Below are 15211 nucleotides of genomic sequence, written 5' to 3'. Positions count from 1 at the left end.
GATAAATAAATCTGCGATTAGCTATTTCAAAGAGATGATACAAAGAAGATATTTATTATACATGAATCATGTATATATATATGTCGTATATTTTAATTACTTTTACAAAACAACGTTTATATATGTGATAAATTTATCAAAAGAGCAAATACGTTCTAACAAATCACTAGTGCATATGTTTGCGCACGGTACAACAGTTGTATTGACATAACAAAGACAAACAGTCTTTGTATCGTACCTTGTTGTTGGTGACAAATGTATAGAATTCCACGTACAAAGTTTGAAAAAAAAAAAACAAATCTCGTACAAAAGTGTCTCGTTTCAATTACTCTCGTGATATATTCACCATACTATATGTATATGTACAGACGGCGTCATTAATTCGAAGAATAGGCGCGAGGATCGGAGGGCAAGCGGGGCGGTTGCTCGTAGCGCCAACGGGCGCCGTACTAACTAACTAGTAGCAATCGGGTGTCCACAACTGGACACCCGATTTTGGGACTAATGAATATTTGGATCAACTGGACTTTTTATGTGATCCCCGCGCCTATTCTTCGAATTAATGACGCCGTCTGTACTTGTATGTACGAACGAACGTACAATGTATATTATATTCGCGCGTGTGCGATCGTTATCGCGGATACATACGAGAATTTCTATCGCAGTCTTGACACGAAGAAATATCACACATATCGTACACCCCGACAAACCAGAAAAAAAGCATGTACTGATAGATATATATATATATATCTGTGATTATGTTTAAAATATAAATCGTGTGGTTTTTAACCACAGAGCGAGTCAGTACCATCACGTAAAACTAAGTATTAAATGCAACGGAATCGTGTCCCGGGAAATATGTCATTCCCGAAAGAGAGAAAAAGGAACGTTTATTTATTAAATATTTTTAATTTATATATATTAATTATTTTTCATAATTGTTCGTTTTTTCACTAACAAATTATGTAACAAATTAATATACAAGGTAAATGATCTCGATCTGTCAATTTTAAAAACTTGACGGCAGTAATAAAAAAAAATGTTCTATTACAATCTCATTTGTGTGTAATAAAGTCGATAATAAAGTCGATTGTTAGGCGTCGTCAGAATCAAATCAATAGGCAATGAGTTTCACAAATAAGATTTCAAGCGAGAAATCTCTGACTGACTGAAACAACGTGTTTTATTTACGCGACGTGATACTTGCATTTTCTTATAAATGTTTCTCTTCTTACCTAATTTTCTCGTTCCTGTACGGACTCTAAGAAATATTTGTTTTTTTGTTTTGCGACGACCGCTTTAACGATCTCGTGGAAAAGTTCTCAATCAATTCTTTACTCGACCGTAACGGACTTCGCCAAATTTCTCGGACAGTCGACGTTGCAACCGCGCAAAACCGCGATGTGGAAGGACAACAGTTGCATAGGAATGACGGTGAGAATTCCCTGCAAGCAGTCGACAGTTTTCGGTATCTCGAGAGCCCGGTCGGCGAAGGATTTTGTTTCCTCGTCCCCTTCCTCGCAGATAACGATCGGCTTGCCGTCTCGCGCGGTGACTTGCTGCAGCGCGTTCATACATTTCTGCAAAATAAATCATTCAAACGTGACAACAAAAGTCACATTCTAACGTTTCTCTTTTATACGAATGTCCCTTGTTTTTTGTTGTCGTGAAATAAAAAGCAAACCCACCACATAAACCGGATCTCGCATCACGATCATAATAACCGGCATGGAATCGTCAACGAGAGCCAACGGGCCGTGTTTCAATTCACCGGCCATAATTCCTTCGCTGTGCATATAAGTCAATTCTTTCACTTTCTGCAAAATTCGAAAAAATCTACTTGTAGTAACAATGTAAATAACAAAGTAACGCGTTTTTTTTCTTTTGTTTTTTTGTTGTTGACTCACTAGTGCGCCTTCCATACATGTAGCGAAATTATAACCGCGACCCATAATCAATAGGGATTTATGTTGAAACAGAGACTTGGCCAGTTCCTTAACTTTGTCATCGAGCTTCAGCACTTCGCGAATGAGATTGTCGAGATTTTTCAGGCCTTCGATGATCTGAAAAGCAAGCGACGAGCTCGATTAGATAAAACCTTCTCGTTAGAGAAGAGCTTCAATTCCGGAACCGAACGCACCTGCAAACGTCTCGCGCGAAGGGAGATTCTGTCCTCGCTCATTACCAGCGCAAACATCACTAGAGAAATGAATTGCGAGGTGTAAGCTTTGGTACTCGCCACACCGATCTCGGGACCGGCGTTGATGTGCACGCCGCAGTGGGACTCACGGCAAATGCTACTGCCGACGGTGTTGGTTATGCCCACGATAAGAGCTCCGCGGCTCTTGCAATAGCGCAGTGCCATTAGCGTGTCAGCTGTTTCGCCTGGTATTACAACAAAGTTGAAAAGTTCCAATTTTTAAGCATTATTAAATCCTAATATTATTTTTAACTCAAAACATATTTCCTTAATTTTCTTTATTTTTGGTATATATTGAATCGTCCCGTGTAAAAATGACGCCTAGAAGGAGAAGTTTCTTTCTGATTATACAGTTCTGCAAACGTGTTTCTATTAATCTCACCCGACTGAGAAATAAAGAAGCAGACGTCGTCCCTGAAGACCGGCGTGTTACGGTCCAAAAAGTCGGACGCAAGCTCGACCATCACCGGCAACTCCGTCAGCTCTTCGAGAAGCTGTCGAGTAGCTATAGCGGAGTGATAACTCGTGCCACAGCCGATTAACATCAGTCGTCTGCATCTTTTGATCTCGGGAATGTAATCCTGAAAAAAATACTCGTGCAGTCTTCTTCTCGTCTAATTGTCCGCGTGAGCGAAAACAATTGCTCGCTAAAAAGTAAGTTACTTTGATTCCGCCCAGCGTAACGGAATTGTCTTGGAAGTTCAAACGTCCCCTCATCGTGTTCACCACCGACTCCGGCTGCTCGAAGATCTCCTTCTGCATGAAATAGTCGTAGTTACCCTTCATGATTTGCTGAATCTCCATTTTCAGGGTCGTGATCTCACGAGCGTGCGGATCGTCCATGCAGCGACGGAGACGATGGATGCTCAGCGCGCCCTCTTTAACGGCCGCGACGTCGTCATCCTGAGAAGAGATAACGCGCAAGTAATGTTGTTTCTCCGCGGAACTTTTATTTAAAAATTTCGACTTAACGTGACGTCACAATTCGCACCTCCAAAAATATCACGCGATTCGTGTGCTCGATTATCGCGCTTGCGTCGGAAGCGAAGAAATACTCGACCTCTTTGTCCTCGAGGGGTTGAAACTCGGACGTGCTCTCGCTGCGCGGTATCACCGGAAGTTCCGGGTTTCTACCGTGCGGACGATGATCTGCGCAGAAACAATGAGTTGAGACACACCTGTGTGTTGTATTCTTTTTTTTTGTCTTTTAATTTTTACTTCACAAAGCGAGATACTTGAAAGCTCTGCTTTATATATTGGAATTTTCTTCCGACATAAAAAAAAAATCCTAGAGAGAAGATGTGAGAACAGAATAATAAAAACAAATTTGCTGCGGAGATTCTCGATGTGACACGTTTGATGAAAAACTTTTCCAGACTGAGGAAGAGACATCAAACGCGCGCACAGAGTCCCGATAAAACGTTATCTGTACACTGTTAACAACACTAATAGAGTCTATCACATAATATTTCATATATATACATATGTGTGTTATTTTTCGTATTATCGCATTTTTATCTTAACAATATTGTTAGTAACAAAAGAGAAAAAAACTTTTGACGTAAAGAATATTACATCCATGATATCAGAATTACATTTTACTTTATTTATTGATACTTCAGCCTAACGACCAAGAAGGGAGATATCAGAATTACATTAATCGCTTGGTCTTAATCTCTCGTGTTACAATAATAATAAAATATTGTAAATTACGTTGTATACATCGTGCCTCACAATGCGCTTTTTTTCCGTCCTCTAAGCCCCGCACCAGGTTTGTTTTGACGCGAGAGATACATAACACGTACATTGTAATAATAAAGTACATGTGATAAATGGCGATAATGGCAAAACTCTCACGTGTTTACACACCTCGCAGCCTTGGAATATTTAACAATAGCCGTATATGTTAATACGCAGGCTCGCTGCAAAAGGAATACGATGGCGCGACAAAAAAGGTAAGGTAATAAATACCTGCCGGACGTAATCGATAAAGATAACGGCGGTTATTACAGTTATTCGCCATTAGAGCGACGTTTGTTAATGTGACACGTAATGAAACAGATCGCGAACGGCGATTGTGAAAAAAAAAACAGTACACGTATTCCCCCTGAACGAATCAGATTGCACCGAATGTACCTTGTTGTAAGCGGAAAGCGGCACTCACTTATCCCGGTGTCGAAATCGGTGCCGATTCGAGAGCTCGTATACAAGCGATCCGCGTTTATCCGCGGAAAATCATGCAAAAGCCGATACATAATCGATTGAAAGCGTCGAACGGAAGCGAGCAAAAGCGTAAAATGTAAAGTGTAACGTATTACCTTGAGACGGTGCTTCACCTTCTGCACAGATTGGGACGCGGGGGGATGGGGAGAAAAACGAAAAAGAAAACAAAAATGATTAGCGCACAAATAATGGCAAAAAAAAAAAAAAAAAAAAAAAAAAAAAAACAGCGCAACAAACAGTGCTAAAACATAAAACTTTAAATGCGACAGAGACTCAGTTGCTTGCGGCACGAGCTTGCGAGCGAAACACAAGCGCGCGACAAACATAACTAATAATTTAAAACAAAAACAAAATGATACAAGTGCAAAAAGAGATATTTTTCTCATTCTTTTAAAGTTTCATAATTTTCTTTACCTTCTTCCTGCAACGATTATTCTCTCGCTTCGTAAAATGTTGTGCTAATCTTTTTGCAAACTTCGCCGAGATGCTTAAGCTGTTATTGACAAAACAAATTGCAGCGATGTGAAGTATGTTCAATTATTATTATTTTTCTTCTCTCATTTTTTCAAGACCACACATTTTTGAAGTTGTATATCTGCTGATCCCGCGGATTTAATATCACACATAGAAACGATTAGATTACGATTTATCACGAGCGAGCAATCTTGTAATCCCGCGCGCGGGATACTTCACAATCGTTTGTAATAAATTCAATTACATTCTCTATCTCTCACTTTTGACGAAGTTTGCGTTGCCCTATTGAAGTGTTCGATTTCCTGGAAAGTCACTTGAAAGAAAAAAAACAAACAAAAAAAGATATACATACATCTGCGATGCGTGTCGTCAATTTGGAGAAAAATCGCAAAAAGTCCCGTCTCGTAAGTATAAGTACATGCGTCGTTCGGTTGATTCATTCTTTTTTTTCTTTTTTTCAGCGCAAAACAAAAGTATGCCAATTAGTCAGCGATAGCGTGTGTGTTATTGTGTTAAAGCGATAGAACGAACGTCGGAAAACGATAAGAAAAGACGCGATTTCTCGAGAAAAAAACGCAGACAAAGTATTTTCTCGGATTTTTCGACGAAAAAGCGAGACTGTTAAAAAAAAAAAAAAAAAAAAAAAATATATATATATATCGATTAAAGCGATCCTCAATCACTGGATCTTGCGACATATGGAATGGCGCTTGTCCCTGACGCTAATTGTTCAATGACAATCGATCGAAATACACACACACACACACACATTGAGACCGGAAAGAGGCGTTTTGATTTACACACCACATATGCGACAAATACGATATGCCGTGGTTGTTTTTTGTACTCTCGTTACAGTGGGAGAAAGAGAAGAGATCCAGTGCCGAGGATGAAAGTCAAGATAAAGTCTAGTATAGTAGTGTATATACCTTTGTTTATTGCGCACTGAAGGTCATCTGACGGCGTGAAAAGTGTGGTAGAACATAACCGCAAGGTATTCATGCAAAAGAAACACTTGTATAGTAATCCACATTTGAAACTCGCTCGAATAGAGAGCTTACGTGCGATGCCACTTGAAGTTTAAAGAAACACACACACACACAGTTTGGACTAACAATCGTGCATCCAATCGGAACTCTCTAGCAATAAATTACGTGGGATTAAAATAAAAAAAGGGGGGTAAAATTATGGCAAAAATAAATGTTAATTACTACTTCAAATTCTATCATTATTATTACAATTGACTGTTATATTAAATAATATTAAGAGCTTGTGTGCGGGAGGAAGATACTTGTCTTGACAACTTTTACCTGAAGGAAGACGCGAGTAACGGAACGAGCGTCTCTCCGACGAGTCTTATCTCAGTGCGATTGCACTGTGCGCGCTAGAGAGAGGAATAACACAACGATAGATTACCCGGCATTTACCGAGTCGCAACGTCAAACAATAAAGCCGAATGTTGTTTGATGACAAGAGAACGCCAATTCGTTTTCGTGGTTGATGATTTCTAGTTTGGATTAATAGGAGAAGCGCATGCTCGGTTAATTGTCGGTTGTCATGTTAGTCACTCTTCTTCGGAATTGTGTGAAACACACATGATCAGAAAGAGAAAGAGAAACAGGAGTAGAATTGTTAGATAAGAGAGAAATGTTGAAGCATCTTTTCGCGCGTCTCCGCCGATTGATTGAACGTTTTTTTTTCTTGATGTAACAAACGACACGTTGAGTATCTCTCAAAGTTACAATATGTCGATAATCGTCGCCTGATCCGGGGAATAATCCCCGAGTGTCTCTCGTGACCGTTTGCCTGCATCCACGTGCCTCGAACGTAATCGATCGTTTTTTCTTACCTTTCCCGTACAAGATGGGCACATGATCGGTGGCCAGCCTCGTCTTCGTCTTGATGCCGACCAGAAGCGGCGAGCCCCGCCTCGTGGCCACGCACTCGCCCGGGAAGTACTTGCTCTTGAAGCAGAGAGCAAAGGCTCCTTCCTAAAACGCCGGAGAAATTCTTCTTACTTCTTCCACCTCTCGCAAGAAAAAACGGCTTTTGTGTTTTACAACAAAAGAATGTTTTTTTTTTTTTTTTAATAAAAATTGTTTTAACGTTTTGCTCCGCAATTCTCACCAATTGCTGAACGACCTGCTCGACGAGTTCGCGGAACGAGTACGCGGGATGTTGCACCCAGAGGTGATGAATCAGCTTGGCGATGATCTCGGTATCGGTGTCGCTCTCGAACATGTATCCTCTCTGCTGCAGCAGCGTCTTGACTTCCTTGTAATTCGTCACGATACCTGCGTTCGAAACGATATACGAGAAATTGAGAAACGTGTCACAGCGGAGTGGATGAGCGCGTGGGTTATAATCACGTGGGATCGATTACCATTGTGAACGACGACAAAAGCGTGCTCCCAATCGGAACGCTGGGGATGGGCGTTGATCTCCGACGGCACACCGTGGGTCGCCCATCGCGTGTGTGCGATGCCGACGTGGCACCGGGTCTCCGATTCGAAATCGAGATTGGTACCTGCAAACGAGCATTGCGGATTTTACGTCACGTCGGAACGGGGAGAGATTCGACGTGCGCTTTTGTTTCTTTTTTTTTTTTTTCGCAGCAGCAGCAGCACGACGACGTGAAAACACACACGGGGAAGGTGGGAGGGGGTGCGCTCTCTCCTACACTTACGGCAAAATATCTCTTCTTCGAGAGCCTTGACCTTTCCCTGCTTCTTAATAATCGCGATGTCCTTGCCGTCCGCGCTGTCAAGGGCGACGCCTGCAAAAAGGACATCGGTGTGAAGGAATTCCTATGACCAATATTTGTGTCGCGTCTCTTTCGTTTTGCAAATGCACGAGAGAGCATTTTTTTTCTCCCTCGTTCTCTTATTTCGTTCTCCGGGAATCTCGCAAATCGAAAGACGAATAAGAAGAGAAACGGTGACCGGATACAATTGGAATCTAATTTCGACGGTGAAATATACCGGTGTTGTTGCTGCAGCGCGAATGTTCAAGGACGACGAGACAAGCATCCACTTGTGAATTCTGAAGAGAGTAAAAACGCGGCAAGAATGTTGTACCGTTGCGCGCTTTTCTCATAGAACACGGTTGAAAGTTATTTTTCTCTTGTGTCTTTTGACGCGAGACGCGTACATGTATGAAAAAAGAACAGACTTTTCGAGAACACGTAGATTTCTCTTGAGATTGCAAAGATCGACTTACCTGCGGAATCATATCCGCGATATTCCAATCTTTTCAGGCCGACGACCAGAAGCTCCAGGATCTCCTTTCTGCTCTTCGGAGTCAAGTAGTTCAGATAAGCGAAAATTCCTGGGGTTCAAAAGTCACGTTTATTATCGCTCGTTTTATCGCGTCGAACAACAAATATCGCAGTTTTCAATATCGCGCGACGATGTAACATCCCGTTTTAGAATAATTTTGAAAGCGAAATTTGAAAGAAAGAGCGAGAAGAAAAGATCATCGCGCCAACGTCTTCTCAATTTCATCCGGCGCGCTGGTTTTCGAAGGTCGCGCGCATTCACTCGGGAGAACGCGGAAAGGTGAGGAATCCAATTTATCCGGGAGCGCAAAAAGATCGTGAGACGCCAGAATGAGAGAAAGAGAGAGAGAGAGAGAGAGAGAGATCGCGCAGCGCGCGGAACCTTTCCCTCCGTTTTTTTTATCTCTCTCTCTCTGTCTCCATAATTTTTACTCGCAGCAGACTCGCGATTTTTTTAAACTCGTGTAACAAAAATATGAAACAAAATCACAGTTCCGATTTCTTTCTCTTCACGGCGAAGAAAAGAAAGAGAAACTCCCGAGCTTTCTACGTAACAAAAAAAAAGTAAAACTATTATTAATAGTCTGAATATGAAAGATTCCCCGTCAATTCGAGAATCGCACAAAAAACCGAGATGATACATCGATGTCGGACGTCGCAAAAAAAAAAAAAAAAAATGCAAAGAGCCGATACTCGCGAGGAACAAGAAAGGGAAAGATGGAGAACCCGGTTGACCTAACAGCGAGAAAGAACAGGTAATTCGAGACACGCGCGCGCCGGTGAAAGGAAAATTTCACGTGTGTATGTGAGAGGCCGAAGTTATCAATGTTATCGTTGTTCTTGGGTTTTTGTGCGCGCGCCATTCTCGAATTCCGAATGAAAATAGAAATCCTGTTTATCCCTCGAGAGCCTAATAGTTTGTCGTCTCGACTTTCAACCCGGAGCTTTTCATCGTCCGTCCGCGTCCGGATTGCTCGCGACGATCTAAACGTAGGCGTTCCTCGCTGTTGTCGCACAACTCGATAGCGCTCCGTCGACCGCTTTATTGTCACCGTGTGAGAACGTCTCGTTAACGTGAGATCGATCGAGTGAAATTACATATCGATGCGCGCAAACGAAGCGGTCAAACAAATAAACGCGTAATTATTACTTTACGCTAATGTGAATGCCGATATTTACGCAACAAAATATTGTTATCGAAATCTCGACACGAAACTCTCGATTGGAATTTTACATATCGATTTCGCAACGCAAAATCGATAATCGCGAACGCAAAGCTTCTCCCGTTTCTAACGGAACGATCCCAAGTGGGATCAGCGCGAACGAAACGCGATATCAGTTCTGCGCGTGTTTCACGGAAGAAGATGTGATGTTCAATTTGTGAACGCGGCCGATTGTCCCACTTTTACCCGACTGATTTCACTCCGAATGTTTCTTAGAGTTGTTCTTTTTTTTTTTTTTAATAAATCAATTCGCTTCACACACACACATGCGCACGTCTAAACGAGATCTCGCGAGAGTGTGACATCTCAGCACGCGCTTATCCGTTCAGAGACTGTAATTGACGTCGTCGCGAGTGTAAACAGATCGCTCGCAAATAGATCTGTCAGTTTCGCACAAAATGTTTGCATCCTTAACAATGAAATACGCGAATAGTTCTCACACGTTACAAGAGTTGTGCGCGCGAGCAAACATTGACGCAGCTGTTCTCTATCCTCGAACTGACGTAAAAGAGATCGAAGATAACGACAGAAAAGTAACGTGTCGTTTACACCATGCGCGCGACTTATTAGCTGTTGTTTTCCTGTACATTTCCGCGTGGAAGTTTGGCGACGAATATCGTTTTCGTCGATTGAGAACTGAGAACGTATGTCCGCGAGATCGCGAAATCGCGACGAATTTATCTCCGATCGAGTTAGAAACGTACCGCCCATGCCTGCCCTTCGAGCAGGATTCTCACGTGAAACAACCACAAGGGACTGTGCGTCGCGGAATATAGCACACAATTCGATTCTCTGAGATCGACTAGACGATCGGCAAATCGAATCTCAAAGAAATCGGCACGATAATGAGATTTTTTTTTCGCGACAATCGATACGCAATCGAGTATCGAAAAGAATCTCGCGCGAGATTTCGTTTCAAAAGAGCGAAACAATTTCCGTCGACATATTCGCGGAAGTCCGAGGTGTGTGAAGAGCCGTTCGATGTCACGGGGCTGATAAGCGGCTTCGCGTCGCGATAAAAAACAATTTTTGCCGATCGAAGTGCCGGATGTGCGCGCGATTGTCCCGAAACCTAAAAAACGCGAGGTTTTATCGCCTTATCGTCGGATTAATTATATCGATTTCCAATCGCTTTTGCTTATCCGGATAATGCGCACTTTTTCCTCGCTCCTCTGTGGTAATCCCCCTCGAAGAAAACCCCCATCTTCGTATCTCGCGGTCTTATTTTTCTCTCAATAAGTGTATTTTTCAAGATCGTTATCGTTGGAAAAGAGAACAGAAAAAGGCGCGTTTCCTCAATGCACACAAATGTATATATATTTGTATTCTCCTGTAAAAGCGGGTGAACTGAAAATTTTTACATCGCGCTATTGTACATATTTTACGTGTGTTGTTTTTCAAATTAATCGTCCGAGTCGTTCTCGTTTCTATCCTGTCGTGAGAGAAACACGATAAAGACCGAGTGGATTTACTGTGTCGCGTAGGTAATCGAAATGCAATCGACGTGTGTGGTTGAACGACCGGACAGTCGCGATGGGTAATCGCGACAGTAATCATCTGGCGCGACAAACTTGACCTTCCGACCCACTGACCACGATAGTCTTTGCGCGAATCTCGTGCGATGATCGAAATAAACACGGCGAAATCAGTTTGAGGAATCAACTCACGTCGCTGCTTCGCTTCCTTTTCTTCTTTCCCGAATGCCTGTCTTTGTCTTCGTTTCGTTTAATTGCTTGAAGTTATTCGAACAGTGTTCGAAGCATTTGTGTCAAAAATATTCGGCAAAATCGCGCGACGTTATTCAAGTATACGGGAGATATATTTCCTGATCGAATTCACACGAGGTGGTAGAATCTCGCGAGGTGAACAGAGGCGCCAGAAAGAGAGAAAGATTGATTGATTGTGATTGAAGCTTTATTTATATACACTAAAAAAAACAGTTTTGTTGAGATAACCAAAATTTGGTAAATCAAACCAAATAAAGTGTTCTGGAAACCAAATTTTGGTTGAGATTACCAAAATATGGTAATCTCAACAAAACTGTTTTTTCAATGTAGCGCTTCGGGAAGCTTCCCCTCAAGCGCAAAATAACAAAAAAAAAAAAAAAAATACAAAAAGAAAAAAATATAAAAAATAAAATAAGCCAAAAATAATAAGCAAGTAAACAAAACAAACAAATAAAAATAAAATAAAGTAGAGATACAAAACAAATAGAAAAAATAAAAATAAAACTAAAACAAAATTAACATACATTAATTAAGATAAAAAAAAATAAAAGAATGAGCGAAAGAGGCAAAAAGGACATAACACAAGAAATAAATAAAGAGAAGGATAGCAACCATTTTAAAAAGAGAGAGAGAGAGAAAGAGAGAGAGACAATCGAAGAGAAAGGAATCGAAGGATATTTGTCGCATCTAAATGTCATATGTAACCGTTCTCGCGCACTTGGGTTGCTGCACCCTCTCGCCTCGGATTTGCGCACGAAAACGATCGAGACTTTCACTCGACCGTTGCCGACCAAAAGCTACTTTTCATCAGCGATCTACGTGTATTGTATGTTGCAATAATAGTATCTCGTATACACGAGAAAATACAACATTCGATTGCAATATCCAGTGGTGATATTGCAAACCTATCGCCACAAAAAGAACAGTCTTTCTTTGTGAATTCAAATAAACTTTCGAAGGATCGACTCGGATACGAAAAACAAGTACTGTCAAAAATGTTTTTTTGATTTTCACACACTTTAAACATTTTATAATTGCAAATACCGCCTTCAAATCATACGTACTGCCAAAAACAGTGTTTGTTTTTTGAATTTCAAACACTTCATATTTGTAAGTGCCGCTAAAAAATGTTTTTTTGTTATATAAAGAGTGGTTTCATACATCTCTTTAAAAATCGTTTTTCAGCATTAAAAAAAATTTTTTTTAATCAATTGTTACACGGACGATTATGTTTTCATCGAGAGATTCGTGACTCGTAACAGTGAATGTTGCTTAAAACAAGTAAGAGCGACGAATTAATCGATCTTTACATTTCCATATATTTAGAAATCGCGCATACATTATCGATCGTCTACGTTTAAAAGCGACAATTTCTTCGCGTTTTCATCTCTTTTCGAAAACTACCAACAGCGAATAAGACGGTTACGTTCATAAAGTTCGTAACAGACGGTTTCGCAAATAATATTATCTTGGAAAGGAAAATTATAATTCATTGTTGAGCGCGCGCGTAATACAGGTAAATCACAATTTATCGTTTTTTCTCGCGCGATAAACACCGATTATAGCGGGCACAGGTCGACGACCGGGGAAGTCGGTGTGTGTGTCGCGCATTCCGCGGGAAAAACACGTTACACGCGCGCAATATTCGCGCAAACACGTCGCGTGCAAAAATAATTAAACTAATCATCGGATAAGTCTCCGATCAATCGCCAGTTTGTTACGCAAACCGATCGATCTCATTTGGATGATTTTAAAGAGAAATGTAAAAATTGTACTAACGATAAAAAGACATTGTGCTATTTTTCGTCTCGATAAGATTATAAAAAGAAAAAAAAAATTACAAACCGGAAACCTGATGGGAGATTCGTTATCGTAAATTTCGATATCTTAATGGACTGCCTTTGCGATTGTTTTTTTTTCTTTTTTTCAAAATAGTCAATGAGCAGGTTCTGTCTTTCAAAAATATCGATCTTTTTGTCGGTTTTGAGCCTCACTCGAACTTCGATACTTCCTTAGGTTTTAACTCTCAAAGACGCATATATAGTAGATATTTTTCTCGTATTTTACATAATCTCGAATGTTGAGTAAAATACCGAATTTTATTAATTTTTTTATTGTAAAATTTTCAGACTATATTTTTTCAACTAAAATATTCTCAGAGTGAGTTAAAACCTATCAGGCAGCGGATAAATTAATTGAAGGTTCACGTGCTTTCATTTTAACATGAAAGATAGTGTGGAATGTTCAAATTCCCACGGTGCACTTAGCGTGTGGTTTTTAGTCAATTTTGTTTTATTTATTATCATCAGTGTTTTATTTTGTTTTCTTTAACGATCGCTTTTTTCCCGCTGTATTTTCAACGGAATCTCGTCCCGTGTCAATAAATACGGCCAAGAAATTACAGATTGTAAGAAAATTGAATTACAAGAAAGAGACTGCTTTTTTTTTCGCCGTGTGTTTCAACGACGCGAAAACACGTCAAGCTGCCGGGAAGGAAAATTACGCAAACCCGTAATTTCGTAATGACTCTGACCGGAGAAGGCGCCGCAGATATTGCACCATCCGAAACACGCCGAAATCTCGAAAGAAAGTATCGACTTATCGCGAGCGGGCGCGAACACTCGCCGTGAAAACCGTAGCGAGGCGAAATCTCTCGCAACAAACACGAGTTTCGCGTTACGTTATTAATTTTTACAACTTAATTGATCAGCCGTTTAATTAAGGAAGCAATGCTATCAATAAACTGTTACGATGACAATTCTCGCAAGATATAAATGCTCGTTTGATAACGGAATACTTAAGAGATTCGCTCGATTATTATCGCACCTTGAGATTCCACTTTGAACGGATACGATAACGCGGCACGCCATTTCGCGTACGTACATACGATTTGCTAATTCCACTAATTAGTTATCTGTGTTATTTGTCTAAAATTAGAATATCGCCGACTATTTACTTGCCGACAACTCGCTTTCTAGTTCGCCGTTTACTTCCGGTACCGAATGTTATCGTACGCGCTCGTGGACACGAACATATCATTTTCTCTCATCGCTCCGCAGAAAAGAAACATCGCATTTATCGGTTTAGAACATCATCTCGGATACCGCGCGATCTCGCGTTCGATTTCACCGCACGTTTGTGTGTACACGCGTGCGTGTGTACACACACGCGCGCATAACACATACATGACATTCGGACGTGATAACAGCACCGCGCGCGCCGATCTGACAGAAGTTCGCGAAGAACGTGGCTCGTCATCGACCGTGCGGCGGTGTCAAAGCCGGGCCCGGAGAGAAAGCGGCGCGGCCTGTGCGCAAAGTACAATTTGACGTTACTTACCGCACATGTTGTCGTCGACGTCGTTACGAGAATGGAACGAGGCGAGAATACACACGAAAAAAACCGATGAGATGGAATATGTCACACGCTCGAACTGTCGAATATGCGCGAGAGGTGCGCGCTCGACGTTCCGAAACACGGTCCGAGCTGGTCTGATCCGAGCGACAGCGTGTACGCGGCTCTTATGACGTGTGTAACGGCTTGCACGTGTGTTCGCGCGTGCATGTAGTCGTCACCATATATGTGTATTCCACGTTGCGCGCGCGCAACCGAATTTACATACATGTACGTTGTATACGTGTGATCGTAGTCGCGAGTCGACGTTTTCACCGGTCCAGCCGGTAAAACAACGTTCAGTAACTCGTCGATCGATTCACTGCTTCGTCACGGCGAAACGCGATGCACCATCGCGAATACGACAGTCGCAGTCGCATATATCACATGCAGTATTAACTTCGGATGTCGCGTCACTCGAGTAGTCGATAATAGTCTTCCCGTAACGAGATGTGCGAAAAAGTAACGAGACAATCGATAGTCGTGGCGAGAGGTCGAGAGACATTCGCGATCGAAGTTTGTTGATATCCGAGAGAAAACAGAGCGGCCAGGGCTGTGTTCAGTTAAGCAAGATGGAACGAACTAATGCAGGAAATGCAGGAAATACAGGAATTGGAACTAATGAAACTAATGAAACTAATGAAAGAAGTGAAAATAGTGAAAAAAAAGAAGGTTGGCTCCCCTGATCTGTTGC

At 41.4% G+C, this 15211-nt stretch overlaps 1 protein-coding gene across 6 annotated transcripts; it reads right to left on the bottom strand.

The window, feature by feature from the left end:
* Positions 1-503: 503 nt before the first annotated feature.
* On the bottom strand, positions 504-15046 carry LOC109859324 (glutamine--fructose-6-phosphate aminotransferase [isomerizing] 2-like). Of its 6 annotated transcripts, none has more exons than XM_020437451.1 (15): positions 14464-15046; positions 8117-8224; positions 7584-7673; positions 7281-7424; positions 7025-7191; positions 6747-6888; positions 5827-5853; positions 4519-4539; positions 3192-3349; positions 2864-3103; positions 2583-2781; positions 2141-2385; positions 1908-2063; positions 1689-1817; positions 504-1580 (listed from the first exon to the last, which is right to left on the bottom strand). In XM_020437451.1, exons 1-15 carry the CDS (start codon positions 14468-14470, stop codon positions 1335-1337), a joined length of 2079 nt encoding a protein of 692 aa, XP_020293040.1. In that variant the 5' UTR covers positions 14471-15046; the 3' UTR covers positions 504-1334. The 6 variants fall into 6 exon arrangements, with proteins under 6 accessions (XP_020293040.1, XP_020293041.1, XP_020293042.1 ...); XM_020437452.1 differs by lacking the exon at positions 14464-15046 and adding an exon at positions 10102-10209; XM_020437453.1 differs by lacking the exon at positions 4519-4539 and having other exon boundaries at positions 14464-15044.
* Between the last annotated feature and the right edge of the window lie 165 nt (positions 15047-15211).

Source organism: Pseudomyrmex gracilis, unplaced genomic scaffold, assembly GCF_002006095.1.
Source record: "Pseudomyrmex gracilis isolate BER0280 unplaced genomic scaffold, ASM200609v1 scaffold_257, whole genome shotgun sequence".
Taxonomy (NCBI): domain Eukaryota; kingdom Metazoa; phylum Arthropoda; class Insecta; order Hymenoptera; family Formicidae; genus Pseudomyrmex; species Pseudomyrmex gracilis.
This window is presented reverse-complemented; position numbering and strand designations above follow the sequence as displayed.

Coding starts and splice junctions, on each gene's coding strand:
- LOC109859324 (XM_020437451.1), bottom strand. Junction 2,064..2,140: donor TTCGCGCGAGACGTTTGCAG/GTGCGTTCGGTT, acceptor CTTGCTTTTCAG/ATCATCGAAGGCCTGAAAAA. Junction 1,818..1,907: donor CATGTATGGAAGGCGCACTA/GTGAGTCAACAA, acceptor CGAATTTTGCAG/AAAGTGAAAGAATTGACTTA.